The following is a 22,644-nucleotide window of genomic DNA, read 5'->3' as shown; positions in this document are numbered from 1 at the left end:
AACTGAAAGCAGTCTTGCAAAAAGATTAGAGTGAAGCCATTTAGCAGAGACCAGTACCAGTCTGGCATCTTCTTGTTAGAGCAGTTTGTAGCTTCATGTTACTCAGAGGCTAACACAGCTGGTGATTCTCTAGGAGCAATGTATGACTATTTGGGAAATCTTTATCTACTCTATGAAACTTGGAAAAAAAGGATTAAGGTCATGTATTCTTTATAAGAATGCTCTGGGGCCTACTCCTGCAGAAGGAAAGTGCCTTTGAAGAGAGTGTGAACTGAGCAGGGGGTAAGTCTGTGAAATACTGGGAGGCCAGGGCTTAGCAGGGGGGTGTTGGAAATCCCTGCAGACCTCAGGGCCATGGGGCAGCCAGGGCATGGGAGTCCACCTCTGTGAAGTGGTGGAAGGGCCCAGTGCTTTGGTGCGTGACAGAGATGAGGCCTGGAGCCACCAAAGAGCACGAGGATTAGGCACGTTGGAAACCCAGCACGTCAGCTGAGGTGAATCCATCAGGGAGGCCTTTGCTAAGGCTTCGTGCTTATCATATGCATGCCTTTGCTTTAATTCCTTCTTCTGAATGGGTCCCATGCTCTTGACAGAGTGGGTAGAGGAGGAGTTGGTTCAAAGCATCAAAAGCAGTTGCTTAACTTTTCTGTTGGATGTTCCCTTGTGTTTGCATTTCTTGGAAGTAGGAGAAATGTGCACATAGCATTTCCTAGTTAAAAGCTAGGATGGGCTTCCTCTCCTTTTACCAGAAGAGAATATGTGCACCCTACTTTGCTATTTTCTTTGAAGACTGCAGACAGAAAGAGACTGCGGAAGAGGGTCTCAGACCCGTCTGTGCTCCAGTGGGACAGACTCTGTGAGACACAGCCAGTAGCTCTCCTGCATTTTGAAGATGCTTTTGTTTGTCCTACACGCTGACAGTCCCACGGTGCAGCCTGACTCTGCTCTGCCTTTCCTGAGACATCCTTCACTTGCGTCTCTCGGAAAAAACAAAAGGCAAGATTTCAATCCCTCCATTTCTCAGTTGTTTCTGTTGACACAGTAGATGGTGCCACAATGTAATGCATTTATTTGCGTGGTTTCTTATCTGGAGGCTTTTTATGTTTCCTTCGAGGACTGCACATGCCTTATTATGCATCATAATTCCTATCTTTCCCCCTTTTTAAAGAGTTTTTTGTTGTTGTTGTTTTTGAGATCTTAAATATTATCTCGGGAGGTAATTTGTACCCTGAATTTTTCCCAATTTTCCTCATGCTATCTAATTAGTATCACTTTTAGAGTACAAACATTTAAGAAGAAATGAAATTCTGATAACTCACATTCAAATTTACATAATAGTGTTGGATTGCTGGATTTTCTCTCTCTCTCTTTTTTTTTTTTTTTTTTTTTTTTGAGTAAAATACAAAATACAGTGCTCAGATTTTATATCAGGCCAGCATCTAATGTTGGAAAAACTGTATGGAGCATGTGGTTTTGGAGAATGAATATTGCAAGTGAGTGCTCAGCATTCTTGGTCACATCTTGAGGGGAGTCTTGGATCTCCATTTTCCAAGTGCTTGGCAGTGTCTCTGCAGGCACTGAGATATCCACCGCTGGTTTTATCCATGGCAAGGATGTCAGAATAGCTAATTTCTTGCAACCAGAACTGACAGCAGAGAGACAAATGGTGACCTTCATTTCTAGCTTAGATGTCTTCTTCTGCATCAGCCTGAAAATGAGAACACCTTCTGTGTCTCGTAAATGCTTTGATAATTCAGGCTGACAATTTGTCTGCAAAAGCCGGGAAAAAAAAATAAGAGGAGGCTTATGGTTCTGTGGCCTTATGGTCAAAATGCAATACTTCATTCCTGATCCTTTGTTTGCTTTTTTGTTGGAAGTTTCACCTGCGGAACATTTGGTTTTCTGGGTCTCAAAGCACAGTTTTCCTTCAGCAGGCTGTTTAAATATTTACCTCCCCTGCCCTTCCCATCTCACCATACTTCAAACTGGAGAAGGGAACATTTATCCAGCGGCAGACTGGAAGATGCTTTGTCTGAGCGAGTAACAAATATTTGCAGTTGAATAAAGACTGGAGCTCTCGGTCGTTGGGAACACGTATTTCAGCCTCAATTTGGAATAGGTGATGAGGTGATTACCGAACCCTGGTTGCCATGGGGAAGGGAGGAGGGTGATTGCTTTTTGATTGAAGAAACTGCGAGGCACCTACAGTAACTTATTACTAACACACACTCAAGGTGCACTTGGCATCGATGCATCTGACGGAGAGCAGCCGTCCGTCTTGCTCATGTCTAAGGAGTCAGCTTTTGCAGCGTTAGTTATTGGCGATGAAGGTCAGATTTCCACAGCTGGCCGTTCCTGTCACATCCCTCGGATTTTGTGTGGCTGTGGGAGTGATTCCCTCCGGGGAGGGTGATTGAATTTGTGAGCGAGGCCGGGCGGTATGGGGGTGCTCACAAATCAAGCAGACAGCTGGCCACATACAGCGAGTTGCTTCAGCAGCGCCCGGCGCAAGGCAGCGATGTGAAATGAGAAGTGGAGGCTGAGGTCTATTAAACACGTCAGATTATCGAGCTGGTGGGCTGGGGAGCAACTCCTGCAACTCCTTCACATTCAAAAATCTTTGGAGAAAAGCTGTGTTGGGGTGGTTTATGGGGTGACAAAGGGCATGGCTTGTCTGCAAAAGCAGCACCAGACTGTGGCAGGGATGGGGCTGAGCATGTCAGGAGCGTAACGGAGGGGCTGGGGCAAGGGTGGTGGCTGCTCTCTGCTGGTGCTGAGAAGTGCTGAGAGCCTTCATCCTGCTCTATCCCCTCTCCTGCATGGCATGGCTGAGGGCTGTGCTTGGCATCTTGCTTCTGTCCAAAAAAGAGAAGCATTTTGGGTGCAACCATTAACAATAGTGGCTAACTCAATCCTTCTTTACCAGTTGGCCCTGCGCTGCATGCAAGTAGCAGACCAGCTTGTTTGCCCAATTTCAGTGTGGGTTTCCACCCTGCTTAGTGCTTCCCATGCTGGAAGCAGCCACCAAGTAGCCAGTCTTTGGGATGACACTTAATTCTCTTATCCTTGTCCCTAATGATCAGACAGCGGTGTAGCCGCATCACAGTAATTGTGTTTGTCTCCTTCTCTGCTTTTCCTTGTAAATTTGTTCCTTGCATTTGTTTCTGGATGGCAGATGTGTTAATGGATGGCTAGTTTCAATGTGTTTATCTTTCTTGTGCTGTGCATTTTGGATATATAAGCAGTGAGAAGAGATAAGCACATAGAAACCACTTCTGCATTAATGTGAGCAATTCAGAGATTATAAATATATATGAGAGAAATTCTGTGCTTATGAGTATATTTTAATGTTTTGTTTAATGCATTGACTCTCTGGGGACAAGACAAGAAAAAAAAAACTCATTTGTATAATTTAAGCGGCTGGCAATAAAAATAGGAGCAAAGAAAGGACAAATTAAATATCCATGCTTTCAAATACATGCAGATAGCTTGTCTTTGAGGGGCCAGCCCTTGCAACAGGGTCCTACAGCTCCAGCCCAGCCTTCCCTGGACCGAAGCCTTGCACTGTGATGCCTATGGGATCCAGCATCTCCCTGGGGTGGCAGGACAGAGGCAAGTCAAGTCCCAGCATGTGCAAGGGTATGAGGGGGACATGGGGAGAGCTGCTTGGGATTTTCCCTCTGTGAGGGCTATGGAAAGGACAGCAGAGACTGCCAAAGCCAGTTGTGCTCCCCTTCCCCCTGGGTGGACAGCAGGCCTCACGTACTAAGGAGGATAAAGGGTAAGTCATAATGAATAAGATATTCATCCAGTTCCCATGTTGGCTGTCTGGTTCTTGGAGCTCCTCCTAGCAGAGGAGGCACATGTGCACTTCCCTAAGCACATTTCTTTATGTTCTTTCTTTCTACTTCACCACCTTAGCTGTTTTCAGGTCTGTATGTGTCCAGCTCTTTGTTCAGGGTCACGCTCCATGGTCTCACCCCTTTAGTTGCAGATTTCTTTTATTCCAGCACAGCATGCCAAGGAATAATAATAATAATGCAAAATAATGCTTAACTTTTCTCACAGTTAAGAAAGGTCTTGGGAAAACAAAACAAAACAAAACAACCCCAGCAATAATCTATCAAAACATTCCCCATGGGCAAAAGCTGCTTATCTGAGCACGCTTACGCTTATCAGCAAAAATGAAACACTACTTTTCTCTTTCTCACTCCTTTTGAGCCCTTTTCATCAGCAGAACACATCTCTGTCCCCACAGAGCAGGAGACAGACCTTCCTCAAAGAGCGCCATGCCCTGAGGATTTCCTCCAGTCATTTCCAATTGCAGACCTGGAAAAGGTCTCTGGATTATTGGCCATACCTCTGTGCTACAAGATCAGGCAGCGAGTGATGCCTCCGACTGCCTGGCTTGTTCAGTGCTTCGAGTCTGCAGATAAGAAGTTCAAGATCTGGCTGTTGGGTTGCGCTGTAGCCCTGCAGCCAGATGAAGAGGGAGATTTCCCCGTGTCCTGGTGGTTCTCTCTTGGCAGAGAGCAAGGTGGAGCTGCTCCTTCACCACCACCTGGACCCCTGCCCCTGTTGCTGCCCCAGCTTTCCCAGGTTTTGCTTATTGCTCACTGGAGCTAAAGGTTCAGGAAAGAGTTTGCTGTTGCTAGGAGTTCTGGCTTCCAGTTCTGGCATTGTGCCCTGCACAAAAGCTTTGCTGTTTCCATGACAATTATGTCAGCGTTCTGGCTTCTGGGCTGTCCTGCCTTGACTTTGGGAAGGGAACATGGGAGATGAGATCAAGAAGAGAATTCTTGTATTCTGCTTTAAAGAGAAGACACCCCCACCCTAACCAGCCTTCCTGCACTGTGCTTCCAGATGCAGACCCAAGGCTGTGGATGGTTTGTCTTTTGGGACATGTGTCTGTGTGGATCCATTGCACTCTCCTGCAGTCTGGATGTGCCTGTCCCGTGTGACATGATATTATCTAAGCCACAAATTTCCATTCACAATCTGTGGCCACACAGATATTCAATTTTTTTTTTTTTTTTTTTTGAGGGACCATGCTGTTTTCATATGCCTTTACCTTTATTGGCAGAGAAGTATATTTATATATAAATATTGATTATTCCTCAAGTGTACAAGAAAAGCCCATAGAGATGGAAACCAATTTCAGCTTCATTATCTTATTTATCACTGCAAGGGGCTGCTGCATTGGTTCCAGAAAATGGTGACCACAAGAAGAGGCTTCACATCCAATACAGTGAATGGATGGGAGATTCCCTGGAGGACACAATTGCCCATTTTGGCCCCCGAGGGTCCCTGTGGAACAAGGAGGTTCCTGAAAACCATCCAGCCTTGAGACTGGAAGGTTACCCCAAAACAGTAATGAGAATTTCACCTTTCTGCAGGGAGAAAAATGAACACATTGCAGTTCAGACCTCTTGGAAAGATCTAATGTGGTATTTATTTCAGGTATAAATTTGGATATATAAAAATGGCACCTTTGTTCTCAGCCGGCGGCGCTGGATCCAGCTCTGACTTGTAAATTAGGAGTGGATCCTTTAAGTCAGTGGAATTACGGCAGCCGATATGACAGCAGCCTCACCTTGACAGTATTTCGTTCACCGTGGGCTTCGCTGCAAGCTCCTGCTGGTATAAATCAGAGGAAATGCTGCTGAAGTCAACCCTGGTGGAGAGGGAATGAAAGAGAAGGCAATCTGTGTGCTTTCAGGCAGCAGATAACGTCTGCACGCCCTCCTGCCACAATGGAGGCTTGGACACGCATCACGGGGGAGGCAGCATCCCGCCACCTCGCTGAGCACTCGGGTCCGTGCTGAAATGATGGCACCAAAAACATCTCAGCACCGACCCCAGGCTGGAGATAGGGCTCAGAAGACCTGTGCGTGGTGCTTGCTGTGATGCTTTCCCCACCTGCGTCCCCTTCTGCTCTCCAAGGAGTGGGCTGAAGCTTTACACCCCGAGGATTTAGGATTTTTGCTGCTTTTCTCTGCCTGTTGCACATCCTCTCCTTGAGGCATTCCTGCCAGAGGCTGTGCCAGGTCATTAGATTTTGAAGGAGAACATCCCAGCCTTCACTGAGACTTTATGAGTCAGCCCACTCCGAGTGCTGATCCACGCTGTGAGGCTGTGTAGGAACTCTGTGTTTTCTCCTGTGCTACACAGACCCCAAAAGAACAGCCTAAACAGGCAGAACTGCTGGATGGAGCCTCAGGAAAAGCAGGGTCAGCTCTTGGCTCAGCTCGTGGCTGAGTCACCACGGCTTGGCCAATTACGCCGATATCTCGGGTGCAGGTCCCAGTACCTGTGGCTGGATGAGCACGTTCCTGCTGGAAATAATCTTCCTCTGGGCATGTGGCTTGTGAGATCCTTGGGCTGCCTCTGGTACCGATTACTGCAGATTTAATGGTGTTATTAGTTTAGCTGGTCAGACCTTTATCAGGACAGATTAGCAGGTGTATGGGAGCTGCAATATCCTTGGCAGCACTATTTCTTCCCCAGTAATTGCCTTAAGATGGTTTCATTTCGCTGTCTGGGTTTGTTTTTCTTTTGTTCCTTTTTTTTTTTTTTTTTTTTTTTTTTTTTTTTTTTAAATTCTTTCGCTTATTTCCTGAATGTTGTGCCACGTTTTCCTTCCTTACGCTGAGAAATAACAGCTCACGACTTGTGAGCTCCAGATAACGGGGTGTGTCTGCCCAAGCGCCCGTTCGCACAGATCTTTAATTCAGCAGCCTTGTGGCAAGTGGCTGAGGAGAGGGAAGTGGTGGCTGACTGCAAACATCTCAAGTGGAAACTGAAAAAAGGCAAAAAGGCTGGGCAGCATCTGTGGCAGGGGCATGTCTGCACAGCCACCAAGAGACACGGGGGCAGCATTGGCTCAGGGCCATCCCAGCCACCCTCCTCAAGCTCCCCCTCACCGCAGTGATCAGAAATGATGGCTGGTTCAATTTTTCCATCCTCCTTGGTGCTCGGAGGTGCGGAGCTGCTTGGACGAGTACCAAAACCCCACCTCCTGCAGAGGCCGGGAGAGGCCAAGCGGACAGGCACGCGGGACAGGCAGGGCCAGGGCTTCAGCAGTGCTGACTGCTCACTTCTCTGCAAATTGGACCCAGAGAGCCTGGCACGGTGCTGCGATTGGGAAATGCCTGTCTGATTAAGGAATGATTAAGGCTTAGCTATTCTATCCTGTCCTGCACACAGCGTCTTGTGCTCCACAGCATCTGCCTGTTGTCATAAAAACTGAGAGAGACAGGGGCGAGGCACGTGGGGACAAGCTATTAATTCTTGGGTCTTTTAGAAGCTCAGGTGCAGAAATATTTCATGTGGATGTTTTAAAACACAGCCTCCTTGGATAATTACCCCCCCTTAGTCTGCAACACGAACCAGCTGTTTTATTCAGAGTGCAAGGAGGTAAGAGGAAAAGGTTGGGCATGGAAAACCTTTGAAATCAAGGATGTGCTGCAGCTCTGTGGTATTCCCATGCAGTGAAGATGACCACGAGGTAAGCAGGGCCCCTGCTCTGGTCCCTTCGCTTGTGTGCTCCAGGCACTGCTTTCTTCTGGGGGTTTCTTGCAGTCAGCAAAACACCAAGCAGGAAGACTCTGGTCTAGATTCCTCCCTTGGAAAAAATGTTCTCTGCAAGTGCTGAATCTGCCTTTATTGCTGAAATATTTTTAAATGATTACTTTAATAAAATATTAATGAAATAAGTGATGAGATTGCCTCATAACCTTCAGTGAGCGGTACCCCTGTAAGGCAGAAAGCACCGTCCTTTCCTCTCCAGAGAACACTTACCCCAACGCAGCTCTCCCTCTGCCCCAGATCAGGTTTTCCCAGCTGATCCAAGCTCAGAGTGAAATCCCAAAATTAGGGCAGCCAGGAGCCTCTGTTGCAGGCTGGCGAGGAAGTGTGGGAGCAGGCAGCAGCATGAGCCTGCGCTGCTTTGCAGCTGCCTTGGGTTAGCTCTGAGTCCCGGGACTTCACCTAAAGATGTTTAGCAGGCAGAGAAAGCAAGTGCTGCAGCTTCTGTGCCCCAGGGGCTGACCTAACCAGTACTCATTCATTCCTAGGGAGTTTGGGAAAGTCTTACACGATTCCCATGTCTGCCAGGCAAGCAGCACTTCTGTGGATGCTGGCTCTTTCCTGAAGGGCTTCTGGTGATCTCTTTTGGCTGTACCTGCTCATAGCTGCTCTTGTTTGTTCTCCTAGCAGCCTCTGGTGATTTGTTTTTATGCTGAATATAATTACAAAGCTAAACTGAGCTACACTGATTTTCCCCAGAAAATTTGGACTGGTAGTTCTCTGCTTACAACAACAGGGACGTCACCAAACACTGGAAGCTCAGGCGTCTCCTGCACTCTCCCTATTTGTTTAATTCTTTCAAGTCAGGGCAGGTGTTGGTGTATGGGATGTGCTGTGGTGTGGGAGGAGACCCCAAAGCCATGCTTAGGGCTGCTGGTGTTGCAGATAACTCACCAGCAAGATTTCGAGTCCCAGCATCAATGAGTGTAACATGCAACGTACCATCAGGCAGGAGTTTCCCTTTGGAGGAGATTCTTCTTTCCGGGATGCTCAGGATTGCTGCAACAAAGGTGCTGACCCACCGAGAGGGCTGACAAATATTAAAAGAGGGCCAGAGCTGTTATTTCTGTTTCGCTGCACCGGAGGAGGCACCGGGTACTGTCCGCTGGGACTCCTCGGGCGTTCGCTCTGCAGGGGACTGAGTGAGCATTTCTCACCCGTGCTGCATCAGCGGTAACGTGTCCTCCCTCCAGGTGGCTGTGTCCTGCGAAGTTTCACTCTTGATCAAGTTAGATCAGGTCTGAAATCATCCCCTGCTCTCCTTCTGCTCTTTTAAACAAGACTCAGACTAATGCGGGCCTTTTTTTTTTTCCGTTACAGGGATGTAAGAGCAGCTGAATGGGATGGACCAAAGCGTGCTGAGCCCAGCATCCTGCTTCCATGGTAAGTCGATAGCAGCCTGGGGAAGGAGTAAGAGCGGTATTTATAGGTTGTAGACCCAATGCCCTCTATGCCACAGGTTTAATCATTGTTTTTAATAGCCCTCGGCAGCCCTTTGTGCTGTGAACACTCCAGTCTCCCCACGAAGCCTTTGTATGGCTCTCAGCCCTCAGCACCTCCCCTGCAGTGAGCTCCTGCTGCTGCTCAGGGGGGCAGGGGGCTGCCGTGCTCTGCCACATGCTGCCTCATCGTTTCATCGGCATCCTGGGGTGTTTTATTATAAGAAGGGGTGATTCATCATTCTCCATATGACTGCTACATACCAGTCATGATTTTACGTGCCTCTGTGATGCCCCATATGAAAGATTCTTCCTTTTTTTTTTCTCTCTCCAGTGGTTCACAGGCAGAGAATAAATCCATAGCATCTTTAAGACAATAGTGGCAGTACAAGAAAAGACCACAGGATATTCCCAGAGAGAGTTACTGAACAGCAACTATCTGTAAGTCCTTACAGCAGCACAGGGATTCAAGTAAAGCCGTTTTAAACATGCTATTTCAGTAATGTGGTAAAACGCCTGTATTGACTCAAATGGCAAAGCAGAGAGGGAGGACCCACGGGGCTGAGAGTGGGACTGAGATGCATTAGCAGCATTGCTGCGGGAAAACCTTGTCCTCGAGACATCTCAAATTCACATTTCCAGCCTGTCTGGGTGCATTTAGAGAGAAACACACTTTTCTCTAAAAGAGACTTCTGGCTTGAGCTCCTTTGAGGAAACAACCGATGCTCGCCACCCGGAGCCATGTCCGCTCCCAGTTCCTCAAGGGCCAGGAGTCTCCTGAACGCCTCTCGGAGTGTCTGGCATCTGGAACAAGGAGCTTGTGTGGCATGGTGGACCCTCAGATGCCTTATCAGGCACCAGAATGTTTTATGAGATGTTTTATCAGATAGGAGGGGAACAAAAGTTGCTTCAGAGCCAGCGTGAGTCACAGAGGCACCGCTGCGCTGCACAGCCCTGCTCAGGTTAATAAAATTCCTGCCAGAGCCCGGGTGGCTCACGGGATGTGGTGGCTTTCGTATTGACGTCACCGCTCCTACTTTACCCTTGGGTGATAGCGGCCGAAATTCATCACCACCTGGCAGCTGCCGGGTAAGCCACACAAGATAAACCAGGGCTCCCTGGAGCAAACAGGTGGCTGCTGCGTGAAGGGAGCCGCTGGCATCAGCGGGACAGGAGGGGATTTTCATCAGAGACGTGAAGGAGTGAGGGAGTGAGATCGAGGGAAATTCATCGCCAAGCAGTGACAAGGGGAAATCTCTCGATAGAAATGGCAGAGAAGCAGCCGAAGCAGGGGAGAGAGGGAGAAGTGACAGAGGGAGCCAAAGAGGAGTTAAACAGAGAGATTCGACTTTATTATAGGAAAACAGGAACACTGAACGAAACTTAGAAACATTTAGGAGTGTGGAGAGATGACCCTGCCTGGTGGAAAGGGTGCTTGCCACAGTGTGTCTTGGAGAGCAGGAGCTCCGTGGGGTTGGAGAAAGGCATGGGGTGGTTGTTGGCAGAGGGGCAAGGCACAGGAGCCTTTGGGACAACCTGCAGCCCCTGGATTTTCTGCCTCCATGGAGGACACAGAGACCGGCAGGGTAGGACATGTGAGCTGAGGAAAGAAAAATAAAATTCCTCTGGGAAGCTTTGTGAATGTGAATTTCTGGGATCTTTGCTTGCATCATTCCATCCTGGCCTTTTTCAGAGCTGGGCTGCCCCGTGGGATGGAGCCAGTCTGGCATTTCCATGTTCCTTTCATTGCAATTTAATCAGGGCAGGATTAAATATGTTGGTCATGGCAAGGTGGGGAGGTTTCAGCATCGTGTCACATCTGGTCTGTGGGTGGCAGACATCTGTCTCCGGGACCTGCACGCAGTGGGCATTCGGGGTGAGCTTTTAATGCTCCAGAGCCTGGCACATTTTTGCCAGCCCTAAAAATACACCCTGAAAAAGGAAATAAAATCTTCACAGGCTTTACTCTGCAGCCACTAAAAGATCAAGCAGTAGCACACTCCTGTATCACCTGCAAAAATGCAGATGCCCTCATCTCCCTGAACACATAAAAGACATTTCTCACCCAAAGTAAATCTGAGTAGTTGTAATTTCTTTCTCCTTCACACAGAAAGGGAATACAAATTGCAGAGGGCGCTGCCTGTTAAGGAAGAATCTCTTGTTTCCCAGGCAAATCATTAGTAACATAAAATGGTATTTAATAACCATTAAGAAGGTGGAAATCCTGATGGTATGAATGGCTATTTTTGGCCTCAATTTTTTTTTTTTTTTGTTTGGTGAGCAAAAGACTCCCCAGAAGGCAGGAGGATATTATCTGAAACTGAGATTTCCCAGAGCATCATCCCATCATTCAGTAACAAAAAAAGCCCCCAGCCTTCAAAAGCCTGAGTTCCATTAGATGCCAAATCCCCTCCCAGGATGCCTGCTGTTTTTTTCTGCGGGGCACTACGAGAGGAGCCCTGCCCAAGTCAGTGTGGATGGACTCTTCTGGCAGCATCAGGATGCAGTGTGCAGCCCCTTGTAGCCAGCACGGGGCAGGCACAGGGTAGGGGCTGAGCTGTGGTTTCATTCCAGCCCTGCCGAGCGTTGCTGTATTTTTTTTCCTCCCACCTGTTGCCTGCTCTGGTGTGTTTGCACTTGGAGATCTTTGGGAGAAAGATTTCCCCTCCTTATCATACAGCCCCAGCGCTCGGTGCAATGGGATTCTTAAGCTTTAGTGCAGCCTTTCAATGCTAATGTAATAAAAATACACGATTTATTTATCAAAGGCTCTTTTAAAAGAGATGATGGAGAAATAGATTTTAACCTACTTCTGATCCTCGGGAGAAGAAAGCACTTTGATTTTCTCCTTCCCAGACAAATAGCATTGCATTATTTGATTCTGATTTTACTAGCTATAAAACACTTTCTATTTTTATTTTCACATGCCATTGACTTTGCTTGGTACAGACACAGCCAAACAAGCGCTGGTTTTTCAAGTGCAAATCACATTAATAGAAGCCTGGTTCTTTTGACTCGGCACACGGTAACTTAGCAGTAAGAAAAAGACAGCTGATACCCAAAGAATATTTTCCTATTGCATTTTCTAAATCACCTCCAGGGCTCCATTATCCCTTCTGAATTTCCAAACGTGGAGTGGTGATGATTCCTTTAGTACTTCTGGCACTGTCTCTTCACATCAGGAGAATTTATCTGCATGGGGGAGTGAAACAATACGATCAGACAATGAAATCTCGAGTGGTAAAGTGTGTGAAATTCCCCACTAATTTTTTTATGATGCTGTTTCTAGCGTTTCTTCACTGCTGGTAATGACAACTGACATATCTGTAGCAGAGAGTGCCTGTTCTGGCTGCTTTTTATCGGCGCAGGGTGAGCAGCAAGCAGCCACGTTGCTGCTGTATCCAACCTGCTTCTCTGCTGTAGCACTCGGAGATGGAGCTGCAGGGGAGAGCCCTCTCGTTGGGAAGCTGTCTGTTGGATCATGTGCCTGCTGGCTGGGCAACAGGTTACACGTCCAGTTGTACACGTCCAGTTGTCCTCGGTAGAAATCATTTGTCTTAACACTTGATCTGAGTTAAAATGTTATTATTTTTTTTTTCACATCCTTCCCTTCTTGCCCTGTCTCTGTATTTTCGAACTGGTGGTGGGAGTGAGTAGAAGAAAGTTTTTTCCATCGTTAAAATATCTCACTCAGAAAGACCTCTCGAGAGTCCTTAAATGCAGGTGAGGAGGTGAGGTGCACCACCTGAGCAGGATTACAAGGAAGTGTTCTCGCTGGAGACAGTGTTCAGGGGTGGATGCTGGCAAGAATTCAAGCGCCCACACTTGTTCTTATTGCCCTTTCCTCCCTGAAACCTCCTGCCTGTGGCAGAGGGTCCTTTCCTCGCAGGCTGCGTGGAGCTCTGGTAAGAGAGCAGCTCTGGGACCGAGGAACGGGTTGTCCCCTCAGACAGAGAGAAGTTAAAGAGAGAAACCATTCTTTGGTGGTACTTGCTCTTCATCTCCTTGGCTGACCTGTAGAGGTTCCCAACAAAGCAATAGCATATAGGGTTGAGGCTGGAATTGTTGAGGCCAAGCCACTGAGCAAAGGGCCTGAGCTGCAGGATCCAAGGAGAAGGAGTCACATCCTGCAGGGACTTGGGGATGTTGAAATCGATCCAGATGTCCATCAGGTAGACGGGCAGCCAGGAGATGGCGAAGAGCAGGACCAGGGCCACCACCATCTGGGCCACCTTCTTCCGGATCTTCAGCCTGGAGGCCGGCAGAGAGCGGTTCAGGGCGTTGCTCTCCTTCAGCTGGCTGCCGCGGCTCCACAGCCGGCGAACCGTAAGGAAGCAGATGACCATGTTGAACAGGACCGGCAGACAGTAGAGAGCACAGAAGAGCAGAAAGTTGTAGGCTTGCTTGAGCCTCTCCTGAGGCCAGATCTCCCTGCAGATGGAGAACACCAGGGGCAGGCCCTCCACCACCCCGATCTCATCCCGTCTGTTCATGAAGATGAGCGGCATGCAGATCCCCGAGGACAGCAGCCACACCACCAGGATGGTGCTGAGGATCCGCTTCTGGGTGAAGAAAGAGCGGGCGTTGAGCGGGTTGTGCACGCTGTAGTACCGGTTCACGCTGATGACGGTCAGGCTGAGGACGCTGGCAGAGACTGAAACGGCCTGGATGAAGGGCACAGCCCGGCAGAGGAAGTCCCCGTACACCCAGGCTTTGTAGATGAGGTTCCCCACGGTGATGGGCATGCAGACGCACACCACCATGAGGTCGCAGACGGCCAGGTTGATGAGGAGGCTGCGGGTGGCACTCAGGCTGGACGCCCGGCTCGGGCGCTTGCGAGTGAGCACCCTGATGGACATGATGTTGCCCACGAAGCCCACCACGAAGGACACCAGGTACATGGCCGTCAGGCTGATGGTGACGGGCTCCTTGGCGAAGAGGAAGAGCATCTTCTCCAGCTCTTCCCAGCCCAGCTCCTGGCTCCCGTTCCACAGCCCGCCTTGGGTCTGGTTCTCCTCCTGCCAGAGCTGCAGCAAGCCGGGGGGGGCCCGGGGGACGGGGGGCGAGGAATTCATGGCTGAGCCCCCCCCGAGCACCCCGGGCTACCAGGGCAGAGCCTCCCGCGCCGCACCGAGCGATCCTGGCATGGTTACGTGGGAGCAGCCCCGCCTGGAAAAGAGGGTGCAGAGAGGGGGGGTGAGGGCTGCTGCCGGCATTTTCCCCCCGGGGGGGAGAAGATGCGGGGGGGGTGGTGGTGGTGAATGGCTTCTGGGCAACTTAGTTCAGCCACGGCTGTGAGCGCCGGGGAGGGCGCAGCAGGCAGCGGAGATGCCTGGGGGAGACGGAGTTGTTGTGTTGTTGTTTTTTTTTTGGGGGGGGGTCAGTGCCCAGCCTCGGGGAACCGGGGTGGGGGCCACGATCCCCCCCGCACCCCAGCAGAGCAGCCCCAGCCCCAGCCGCGCAGCCCCGGTCCCCCCCCTACCCCTCCGCAGTCCTCCCGGCAAAGTTGCCTGCCCTCCAGCCCTGGTCCCCCTCGGTCCCCCCCTCTCCCCGCGGTGCTCCCCGTTTCCCCCCGATCCCCCTTTTCCCCCCCGGTTGTGCCCCGGTCGCGGCTCGGCGGCACTCACCGGGCGGGGGCGGGCAGCGGCTCCCCCCGCCGGCTGCTCCGCCGTGTGCTGGAGGTGCGGGACCCGCTGCCACGGGCACGGGCACGGGCACACGCAGCTTGGCACGGCTCAGCTCGGCTCAGCTCGTCTTGGTGCGGCTGGACGCGGCTCGGCACGGCTCGGCGCGGCACGGCTCGGTACGGCTGGGCACGGTCCAGCACGGTTCGGTGCAGCTCGGCACGGCTCGGCTCGGCACGGCTCGGCTGGGCACGGCACGGCTCGGCACGGCTCGGCACAGCTCGGCACACCCAGCCCCGTCCTGCCCCCCCGAGCTGTGCGCGGCCGCACCCGGCGCTGCGTGCAGACCCCGCTGCGCTCTCCCGGTCCATGCCACCCCCCCCCAAAGCTCACACCGGGGTGCAGCCCCCTCTTTGGCCCCCCCACCCCGCACCGCCCCCCTCCGCACACCCTCCCCGCACCCCCTCGGGCTCCTCCCGTCCCCCCCTCTCCCCGTGCACCCCCCCGCCGGCACGGATCTCGCTTTGCACCCCCTTGGCACCCGCGCGGTACCCCCCGATTGTCCTCTGCTGGGAGCGTTGGCTCGCTTCGAGCAGAGCCGTGCCGAGAAAATGCCGAGCCGAGCCGTGCCAAGCCGTGCCGAGCCGTGCCAAACCGAGCCGTGCCGTGCCAAACCGTGCAGAACCGTGCCGAACCGTACTGAACCGTTCCAAACCGTGCCGAGCCGTGCCGAGCTGTGCCGAGCCGAGCCGTGCCGAACCGTGCCAAACCGAGCCGTGCCGAGCCGTGCCGGGCTGCAGATGCCCGGGCCGTGGTGCTGAAGGGACAGCTCCACCCGAGCCGGGCAGGGCTGGGCAGGGCCCTTCCCCTCCCTGGGCCCTTCCCCTCCCCTTGGCCCTTCTTCCCTGGGCCCTTCCCCTCCCCTTATGTCCCCCCCTCTCCTCCAGGACGAGTGTCCCAGGCACTCCGTGCCCACCTCCGTCACACCAACCCCGCTCCTTCTGCACCTTCAGCAGAAGTCAGTGGTTGCCACCACGGCACGTGCTGGTGGTGGTGGTGGTGGTGGTGGTGGGAGCCCACTGGAGCAACGAGCCCTCAGGGGGACATGCAGCGTTGTGGCTTTCCTTTCAAACCAGAGGAATGGGGAGAGCCCTTCGTGGAAAAAGTCACTTGAAAAAGTTGGAGGGTTTGGCTGGGCTGAGCAAGGCTGGATTGTTAAATGGAGCTTTTCTCTTGGAGGTACTCGGGTGATGCCAGAGAATCAGAGGGGAAATGTTTGACAAGAGGAAGGGAGAGTTTTGCCTGAGGAGGTTGGGTTTTGGTTTCTTTCTTTGCCTTCTGAGCAAGCCCAGAGTGGCACTGAGTGGCGAACACCCTTCATTTCAGGGGAAGATTCTCCGTCAGTTTGAGTCTATTTGTGTTTAAGAAGAAAGTAAATATTTTTGGTCAGCCTGACGTGAAGTGAAAGAAAGATCAGCAGTGGAACAGCGTCGGGGGGGTGTCAGCATATAAAGCTCTTCTGCATCAGAATGCATTTGCTTCGGGCATGTGACTGCTCGTTCCCTTATAGTTTTATGTATGTGTATTTATAGACCTTCAGAGACAAACAACTTCCATAAACTAATTATAGTGTGTCGCCCAGAGCACAAGGTACACATTATTCTACACAGGGAAATGCACCGAAACTCTCACGGATACCTAAAATCCGCTGCAATTTCACAGCTGCTCCACAAGCAAATTGACGTGTGGCAAGCAGGCGACTTGGCAGGCCGGGGCACGGACATCACTGGGAACCTCCACGCACACAAGCCCTTGCCAGCCTCTGCCCAGCCTCCCTAAAGCAGACACATCGTTACATGCAGAAAAAAACACAACGGAGGTGTTAAAGTCGTCACTTTTAATAGTGTATTAACAGGCTACAAGAGGAGAGAGCAAAGAAATGTGCCAGGGCTCTTTAAACGTATTTTTGTCCAGGTAATTGCCTTCCAAATGTTCAAGCTAATGAATGCAGTTAACATTTTTATCCCATGCTCTTTGTTTGTAACCTGCATGATTTACTGCTCAGGAACCTAAGGCTAGATTACTAAGTTGATCAGCGGTTCGATATAATTAGGATGAATCTGCTTTTGCATCCATTGACACAACTCACAAATGCCAAGTCATCTCTAGCAACAAATCACAAATCCATATGCTGCGTATGGCAGACAGAAAGGACAAGGACGTTGATTACAATAAGCTCATTGATTACAGCAGGCTCAAAGTCACCAAATAACTCAAGATGGGGAATCTCCAGCAAAAAGAAAACGCTGTAGCCTTTTTACATCAGCTCCCCTATTACTGAATGGCTTTGGAGTAAAAGCTAAAGAAAGCTCGCTGGAGACAGGAGCCATCCTTCACCACCAAGGGTAATGGAGTGGACGCTGATTGTACAGCAATGTGCATCAGAAATAACCCCCTGGTCTCACTGGAGTTACAGCTGCGAAGCCCTGACCTGAGAGGAGGAGTGAGTCAGCTGCTTTGGGGCATTGCCAGGATCTCAGAAAAACCTCACAGCAGCTCCCAAGCCCGGCACGTCTGCCCAAACCTGCTGTGCCCACTTCACGTCAGAGTCCCAGGGTGGGGTAAATTTAGCAGAGCTGGCTCAGCACAACCTCCCCGCTCCCTCTGCAGCACCAGCGGGAGCTGCGCGGCTGCACCAATGTGCTCCAACTGTCCCAGACCCAAGAAGTGGTGTAAATGAAGGACACCCTGAGGCTTTTCCAACTGGTGGCTGGATGGATCAGCTCCTTGTGAGCGCCTACAGCAGCTCACGTCCCTTCCCCGTGTGAACGTGCTGAGTGGAAGGGGATGGATGGGCAGCTGGCCTTGGGTCCCACTGCCTTTGGGAAGAGACGGTGAGCTGGGAAAGCTGGCACTGGTGGAACTGGGTCCCTTTGGTTTTGCTGGGAGGAAAAACACTTGGAAAGCACTGGATAAAACGCAGAGTGGTTCCTCATTGCCACTTTGCTCCTGTCCCTCACACTTTTCAGTCAATGGCTCAGAGATGGGGGGACCGTGGGATATGGGACGCTCCCAGAGGCCCTAGATCTGCTGTGTGCACTCCTTGCATCCCCCTGGGGACCCTGCCACACAGCAGGGCTACATGTGCATTTCTAAAGCTTCATATCCACAGGAGCAATACTGACACCTATCTCTGGCTCTCTTTTGCTATCAGGACAGAGTAACAGTGTCACCACTTGCTAGCATGTACTGGACAAAAGAGTCTCCAGCCTTCCCTGGGGCATTTTCTTATACCCAGCAACAGCAGTCCCCAGATCCCCGGTGTTATTCTTTTTGGGGATCTCTGTGCCGAGTTTGCCGCTCCCTCTGCTGGTGGCTGCTCTGTCCATGTGGCAGTGTAGCTCCAGCACCGTGGTTTTGGTGGGGACACAAAGTTATTTCTGGCACCGTGGTCCGGGTCCTTAGCACAGCTCCGGCGTGGAGGTTGCTGATGCTGGCACTACCATGGGTGTAAATCTGGGTAGAGACAAGAGGCCGATGCTGTGCACAAAGACAAAACAGAAATAATGCCAAGTGCACTTCGGAATCTTTGAAACTAAAATCACAAAAGAAATACAAAACAGCTGGGAATTGATGTTTGTTGTTTGTAATTACTCTTATGAGAGTTAAACCCCTTCTTCTCCCTCTATTCTTTCCCTCTCAATCAAAGAAGGAAACATTTAAACTATTTAAAGTGTCCTTTTGAGGATTTTAAATGGAGAATGTGTGCATTTTTCTGCCTGGGAATATTCACTGATGTCTGTTTTCATAAACAGATACGTGCCAACTTCTTTATCTTCTATCATTGTTATTGGAAGCCTCTTAGACTGAGTGCTCCGGAAATGTAGTGGCTGAAATGAAAAGATAATTTTGCACAGAAGAATTTGTCTGATATGATATTTGCTCACTCAGAAACAATGAAACACCATTTTGGCATTAGTGTGATTTAAAATCTCTCAGATATCTTTGGTCTTGGTTTGTACGGGAGGTCAGGCAAGTAGCAGCCTGAGGAGTATGGGGCTGGATGTGCCCTGCTGGGACCTGCCTAAAACAGGACCGCACCAAGTGAACTTGATCTTGTATTATTAAAAGGAAATACACTGCACAATAGGATGGCTTTTTTAGGAAAAATCAGTGTTGCAAATCCCTAATTCATTGCTCAGCTGTACAGACAAGGATGTGAAGTGACAGGGAATGCCTGCTAAGCCAAGTCTTTGAGAGGTTAAGAGAAGCCCAGGTTTTCGGGTCTCTGTTTCACCCTCTTGTAATACTGGTGCTCTAAGTGGGTGCCACTACTGAGAGAGGTGGATACAACAAAATCAAGAGCAAGAGCTGCTAAGGCAGTCTGTCCTTACACCTGGAGGCTGCCAGATCTGCATAACAGTCCTGCTTCTCTGGTGCTCGATACCCAGGTGCAACAGGCTAATAAAGAGCTCTTCACATGAGGGAGCTTTCTCAGCTGATTGCCATCTGGGGGAAATCTCTGACAAAGCCTTTAAATTCGCCACTGTTTGCATCTTCCCAGCTGCAGATGCTTGCAGAAGTGGAGGGGAAGCGCGTGGAGGCAGGAAGGAAAGGCTCTGAGAAAAGCACTTGTGAGATCCACATCTGCTAGCGTCAGGGAGGAGGTAAGGGGTTTGGAAAATACAATAGCAGGGATTTTTTTCTGAGCATGAAGATTTACTCCTGGCTGATGTGACTGGGATCAGGTTGGAATGAGAACTAGAGTTTGAGCACTTTTGCAACAAGGGCTCTGTGATCAAGTGGTACATGTTAAAAATAAGCCTTCCCATGTTTTGCATTCCTAATCAGGAAATCCCTAGGACTTCTGTGGATTCAAGAGGGAGATCAGCTGGGAGGCAGGGAGAGATGTGATCATGGGTCTGAATCCTCTCCAGCAGTCTGCTCTAATGTTCTGATGAGATAAGAAAAAAATCTGTGAGCTTTTATTTATCTTGGGCAGCCTTTTAAGAGGGATCTCCGCAAGCAGAGTCGTACAAAATCAGAGGCTCTGAGAGGTTGTTAAGCTCGGTGAGGATCAGTTGCAAACTTTTTCTCTCTGGTAACAATGCATAACCTCTCATTGTGCAGTGACTCATCTGGAAAGACTCAGGCAATTTACTGGAGGTACAATCACTGCTCTCTCCTTGTCACTGACCACGTCTGTCTCTGGTTCCAGCCTGCATTTGCTGTGCAAGGCAGCTTCAAGAAATGAAACATGACAGTCGCTGGAGCTTGGTGCAGAGGCTGGGGTTAGGAGGTGAAATAGCTGCACCTCAGTTTTACTCACAATCTTCAGAACCAGCAAGCTTGTGGGCAATAAATCTCAGAGCAATTGCTAAACAGTTCTTTGGATGAGTGGCATGTCAAGGAACGGAAAGAATCAAGGGATGTTTGTGGCTCTTCGGCTGTTTTTTTGGCTGGAGCAGGAAACAAAGAAGCTAGAAAAAACTTGATTAGCAGCTGAGACCATGGCACTGATACCTATGTACAGCTGAATGGAAAACTTGGGTTAATGAGCTGCTCAGCAGCCCTGGCCCCTCACTTAAGACAAGGGGCTGGTTAGTCTGTGCCATCTGGGCTGTGCTGCAGGCTGTAGAGGAGTCTGGCACAAGATCCCTTAGCTTACTAAGGCAACTTCTGATAGATCACAGCCAAGCCAACGCACATGCTATGTGACCAGGCCCTGAGCTGCAGGGTGAGAGCACTATGCTGGGGGAAAAATCCCTGGTTCTCTCCCTCCTGTCTGCTATTTTTCACCACATACCTTGGCTTCTTCACCTTTATAAGGGTGTTATGACACTTCCTTCTCTTTATGGTTTGTAAATACAAAGTGCTACAGATGTGAAATCTTTCAAAAGACCCAGCTGGGTGTGATGGTGTAGAGAAAGTCTCCTGATCTCCACTGGCTGTTGTCTTGTGCTCTGGTAAAGTCAGATTTGGCCAGCTATATTCATACAGCTTGAAGGAATTACATGATAGATGGCATCCAGCTCTGGCAAGAGGGTCTTAAACAGCCTGCAGGACTGGAGGGTCAGCAAATTTATGAGCAAGGCTAATTTCTGTCACCCTTTCCTTAGGCAGCAGAGGTATACAATAATGCAGCTGTCAAGTAAAGTGATACCATCAGACTCCAATTCTTCAACCTCTACAGCAGATCCTTTCTTTCAGAAAATAATCCCTCTCCAGCCTGTGTTTAATGTCTGCAACTGGTACCTGCCACCATGAATGCAAGATCAGGGCTGGGAGATGTATTTCCCTGTCTGAGCTGGCTCTTGGCTGGAGATAGTGAGTTAGAGACTTTATAAAGCTCTCCTTAAACACAGTGAAAGAAATATCCCTCTGCTTTCCTGCAGATTCCTTTCCAACTGTGATCTGGGGCTGCCCAGTGCCTCAGAGCTGTATTCCAGCAAGAACAGGGAGTTACTCCTGTCTTGTGGCTGTGGGTTTCTTTTTCCTCTCTTTGGGGAAAGGCTGAACACTTGCCCTTCATGTTCCTCAGCCCTGCTGGCAGACAGCTGTGGCTACTGAACACTTCAGGAGCTTTGCAGCCCACATGTTAAATAATCAGCCTCTTGGGTAAGGGCTCAGATGTAAGGAAGAAAGTAACTGCTAGTTAAGTTCTGCTCGTCCTGGTAGCTGCTCCTGTGGCAATGTGCTGGGAAAGCCAAGGCCCTGGGGAAGGAGGGAAATGAGGTGCTGGGGACGTGGGCCCGGCTTGCTGGGCTGCACCACAGCGTGGCTGCATTTTATCAGGGGTGAGGAGCAATGCCTCGGCATGGCCCTGCTGTCCTTTGGGACCACAGACAGGAGGAGGCTTTTTTTAATGCTTTCCTAGACAACTTTCCCACTGCTTTAGCAAGGAGTCTGTGCCCTTTTTCCTTCTGCCTTATCTGAAGAGTCTGATATTCAGGTGTCCCTTCTGAGGCTGGCAGAGGTGGCGTCATTCAGCCTGATGTCTCCAGGCTGCTGGTCGGATGTGACCATCACTGACATGGGGGCTGTTTGCTCACCAGCCTGTGAGGAGATGAGTGCGTGACAATTGTCAGCAGTGTCAGTGACACCAAGGAGCTGACCGTGTGCTGTCAGATGCTCTGCAGGAGATCTGCAGCACTGCGGCCTGCCAGAGGTACTTTGGCCCTGGGGGTCCTGGCACAGCTCAAGCACGAAGGATTTGAGAGCTTGATTTTGCTTTCACTGAGCTGGGGATGAGCCAGAGCAGTTCACCGAGCTCCATGGATCCTGATGAAGAAATTATTAAGAAAGGGAGAGCTCATCAGAGGGGTCACCACCTCTCCCGGCTTTGCCTCCTGAAGAACATCTGTCTCAGGTGGCCCTACAGGTTTGTGCCAGCAGCAAGGGCAGCAGCTGCTGCTTTGTGAGCAGATCCTGCCCAGGACAGTCCCCGTCCCCTCCTGCAGCCATTGCTCTCCCTGGAAGCGTTTTAGCCTGGCGCTGCTGCTTGGCCACAGAAAAATATCGAGCCTGGGCTTTATGTTGGGCAGTGAAATATTGGTTCCTCTGCCCCTTCCCTTTCAAAAGGCCTTCAGCTTTCCAAAATATACCCCTGGGCAGGAGCTTGTTTCCATCAGTTCCCCCCCCCACACAGTTTCAAGCCCCAGGCCATGAGCAGAAAAGCTGCATAAAGTGTGGGAGAAAGACCAGCTTGTTCTCTCTAACCAGCTCAATACCAGCACACAGTGTCTCTGTGCAGCTATTGATGTGCCAGCCCCCCTCCTGAGAGTTTAACTGACCATCCTAATTGTGTGGCTTCATTTTTCTCGGGAGTTTCCCCTTAAGGAGCAAGGGAGGAGGTTGGAGAGCATCCTCCCCAAACAGCTATAAACAGCTGGGCCTGGAGCTTTCCTGCCAGAGATGCCCCGTAACTCTAAAGACCCCTTTACCCTTGGGACTGTTTTGGCTGGAGGAGGCAGCAGATAAAATCCCGAACCCTG

At 50.4% G+C, this 22,644-nt stretch overlaps 2 protein-coding genes across 2 annotated transcripts in view; one reads left to right on the top strand and one right to left on the bottom strand.

Annotated features, from left to right (window-relative positions):
- CHST12 (carbohydrate sulfotransferase 12) overlaps window positions 1-22,644 on the top strand; it is a 54,752-nt gene that overhangs the window by 23,349 nt on the left and 8,759 nt on the right. Inside the window, exons 5-7 of the mRNA XM_084537263.1 lie at window positions 8,908-8,970; window positions 9,361-9,467; window positions 19,215-19,317. The gene's annotated coding sequence lies outside the window, so the exon portion shown is untranslated. The remainder of the gene's footprint in view (window positions 1-8,907; window positions 8,971-9,360; window positions 9,468-19,214; window positions 19,318-22,644) is intronic.
- LOC311445289 (galanin receptor type 1-like) lies at window positions 12,558-14,160 on the bottom strand. The gene has a single exon (XM_084537262.1). It carries the CDS (start codon window positions 14,099-14,101, stop codon window positions 12,782-12,784), a length of 1,320 nt encoding a protein of 439 aa, XP_084393388.1. The 5' UTR covers window positions 14,102-14,160; the 3' UTR covers window positions 12,558-12,781.

Source organism: Aythya ferina (assembly GCF_964211825.1).
Source record: "Aythya ferina genome assembly, chromosome: 15".
NCBI classification, from domain to species: Eukaryota; Metazoa; Chordata; class Aves; order Anseriformes; family Anatidae; genus Aythya; species Aythya ferina.
This window is presented reverse-complemented; position numbering and strand designations above follow the sequence as displayed.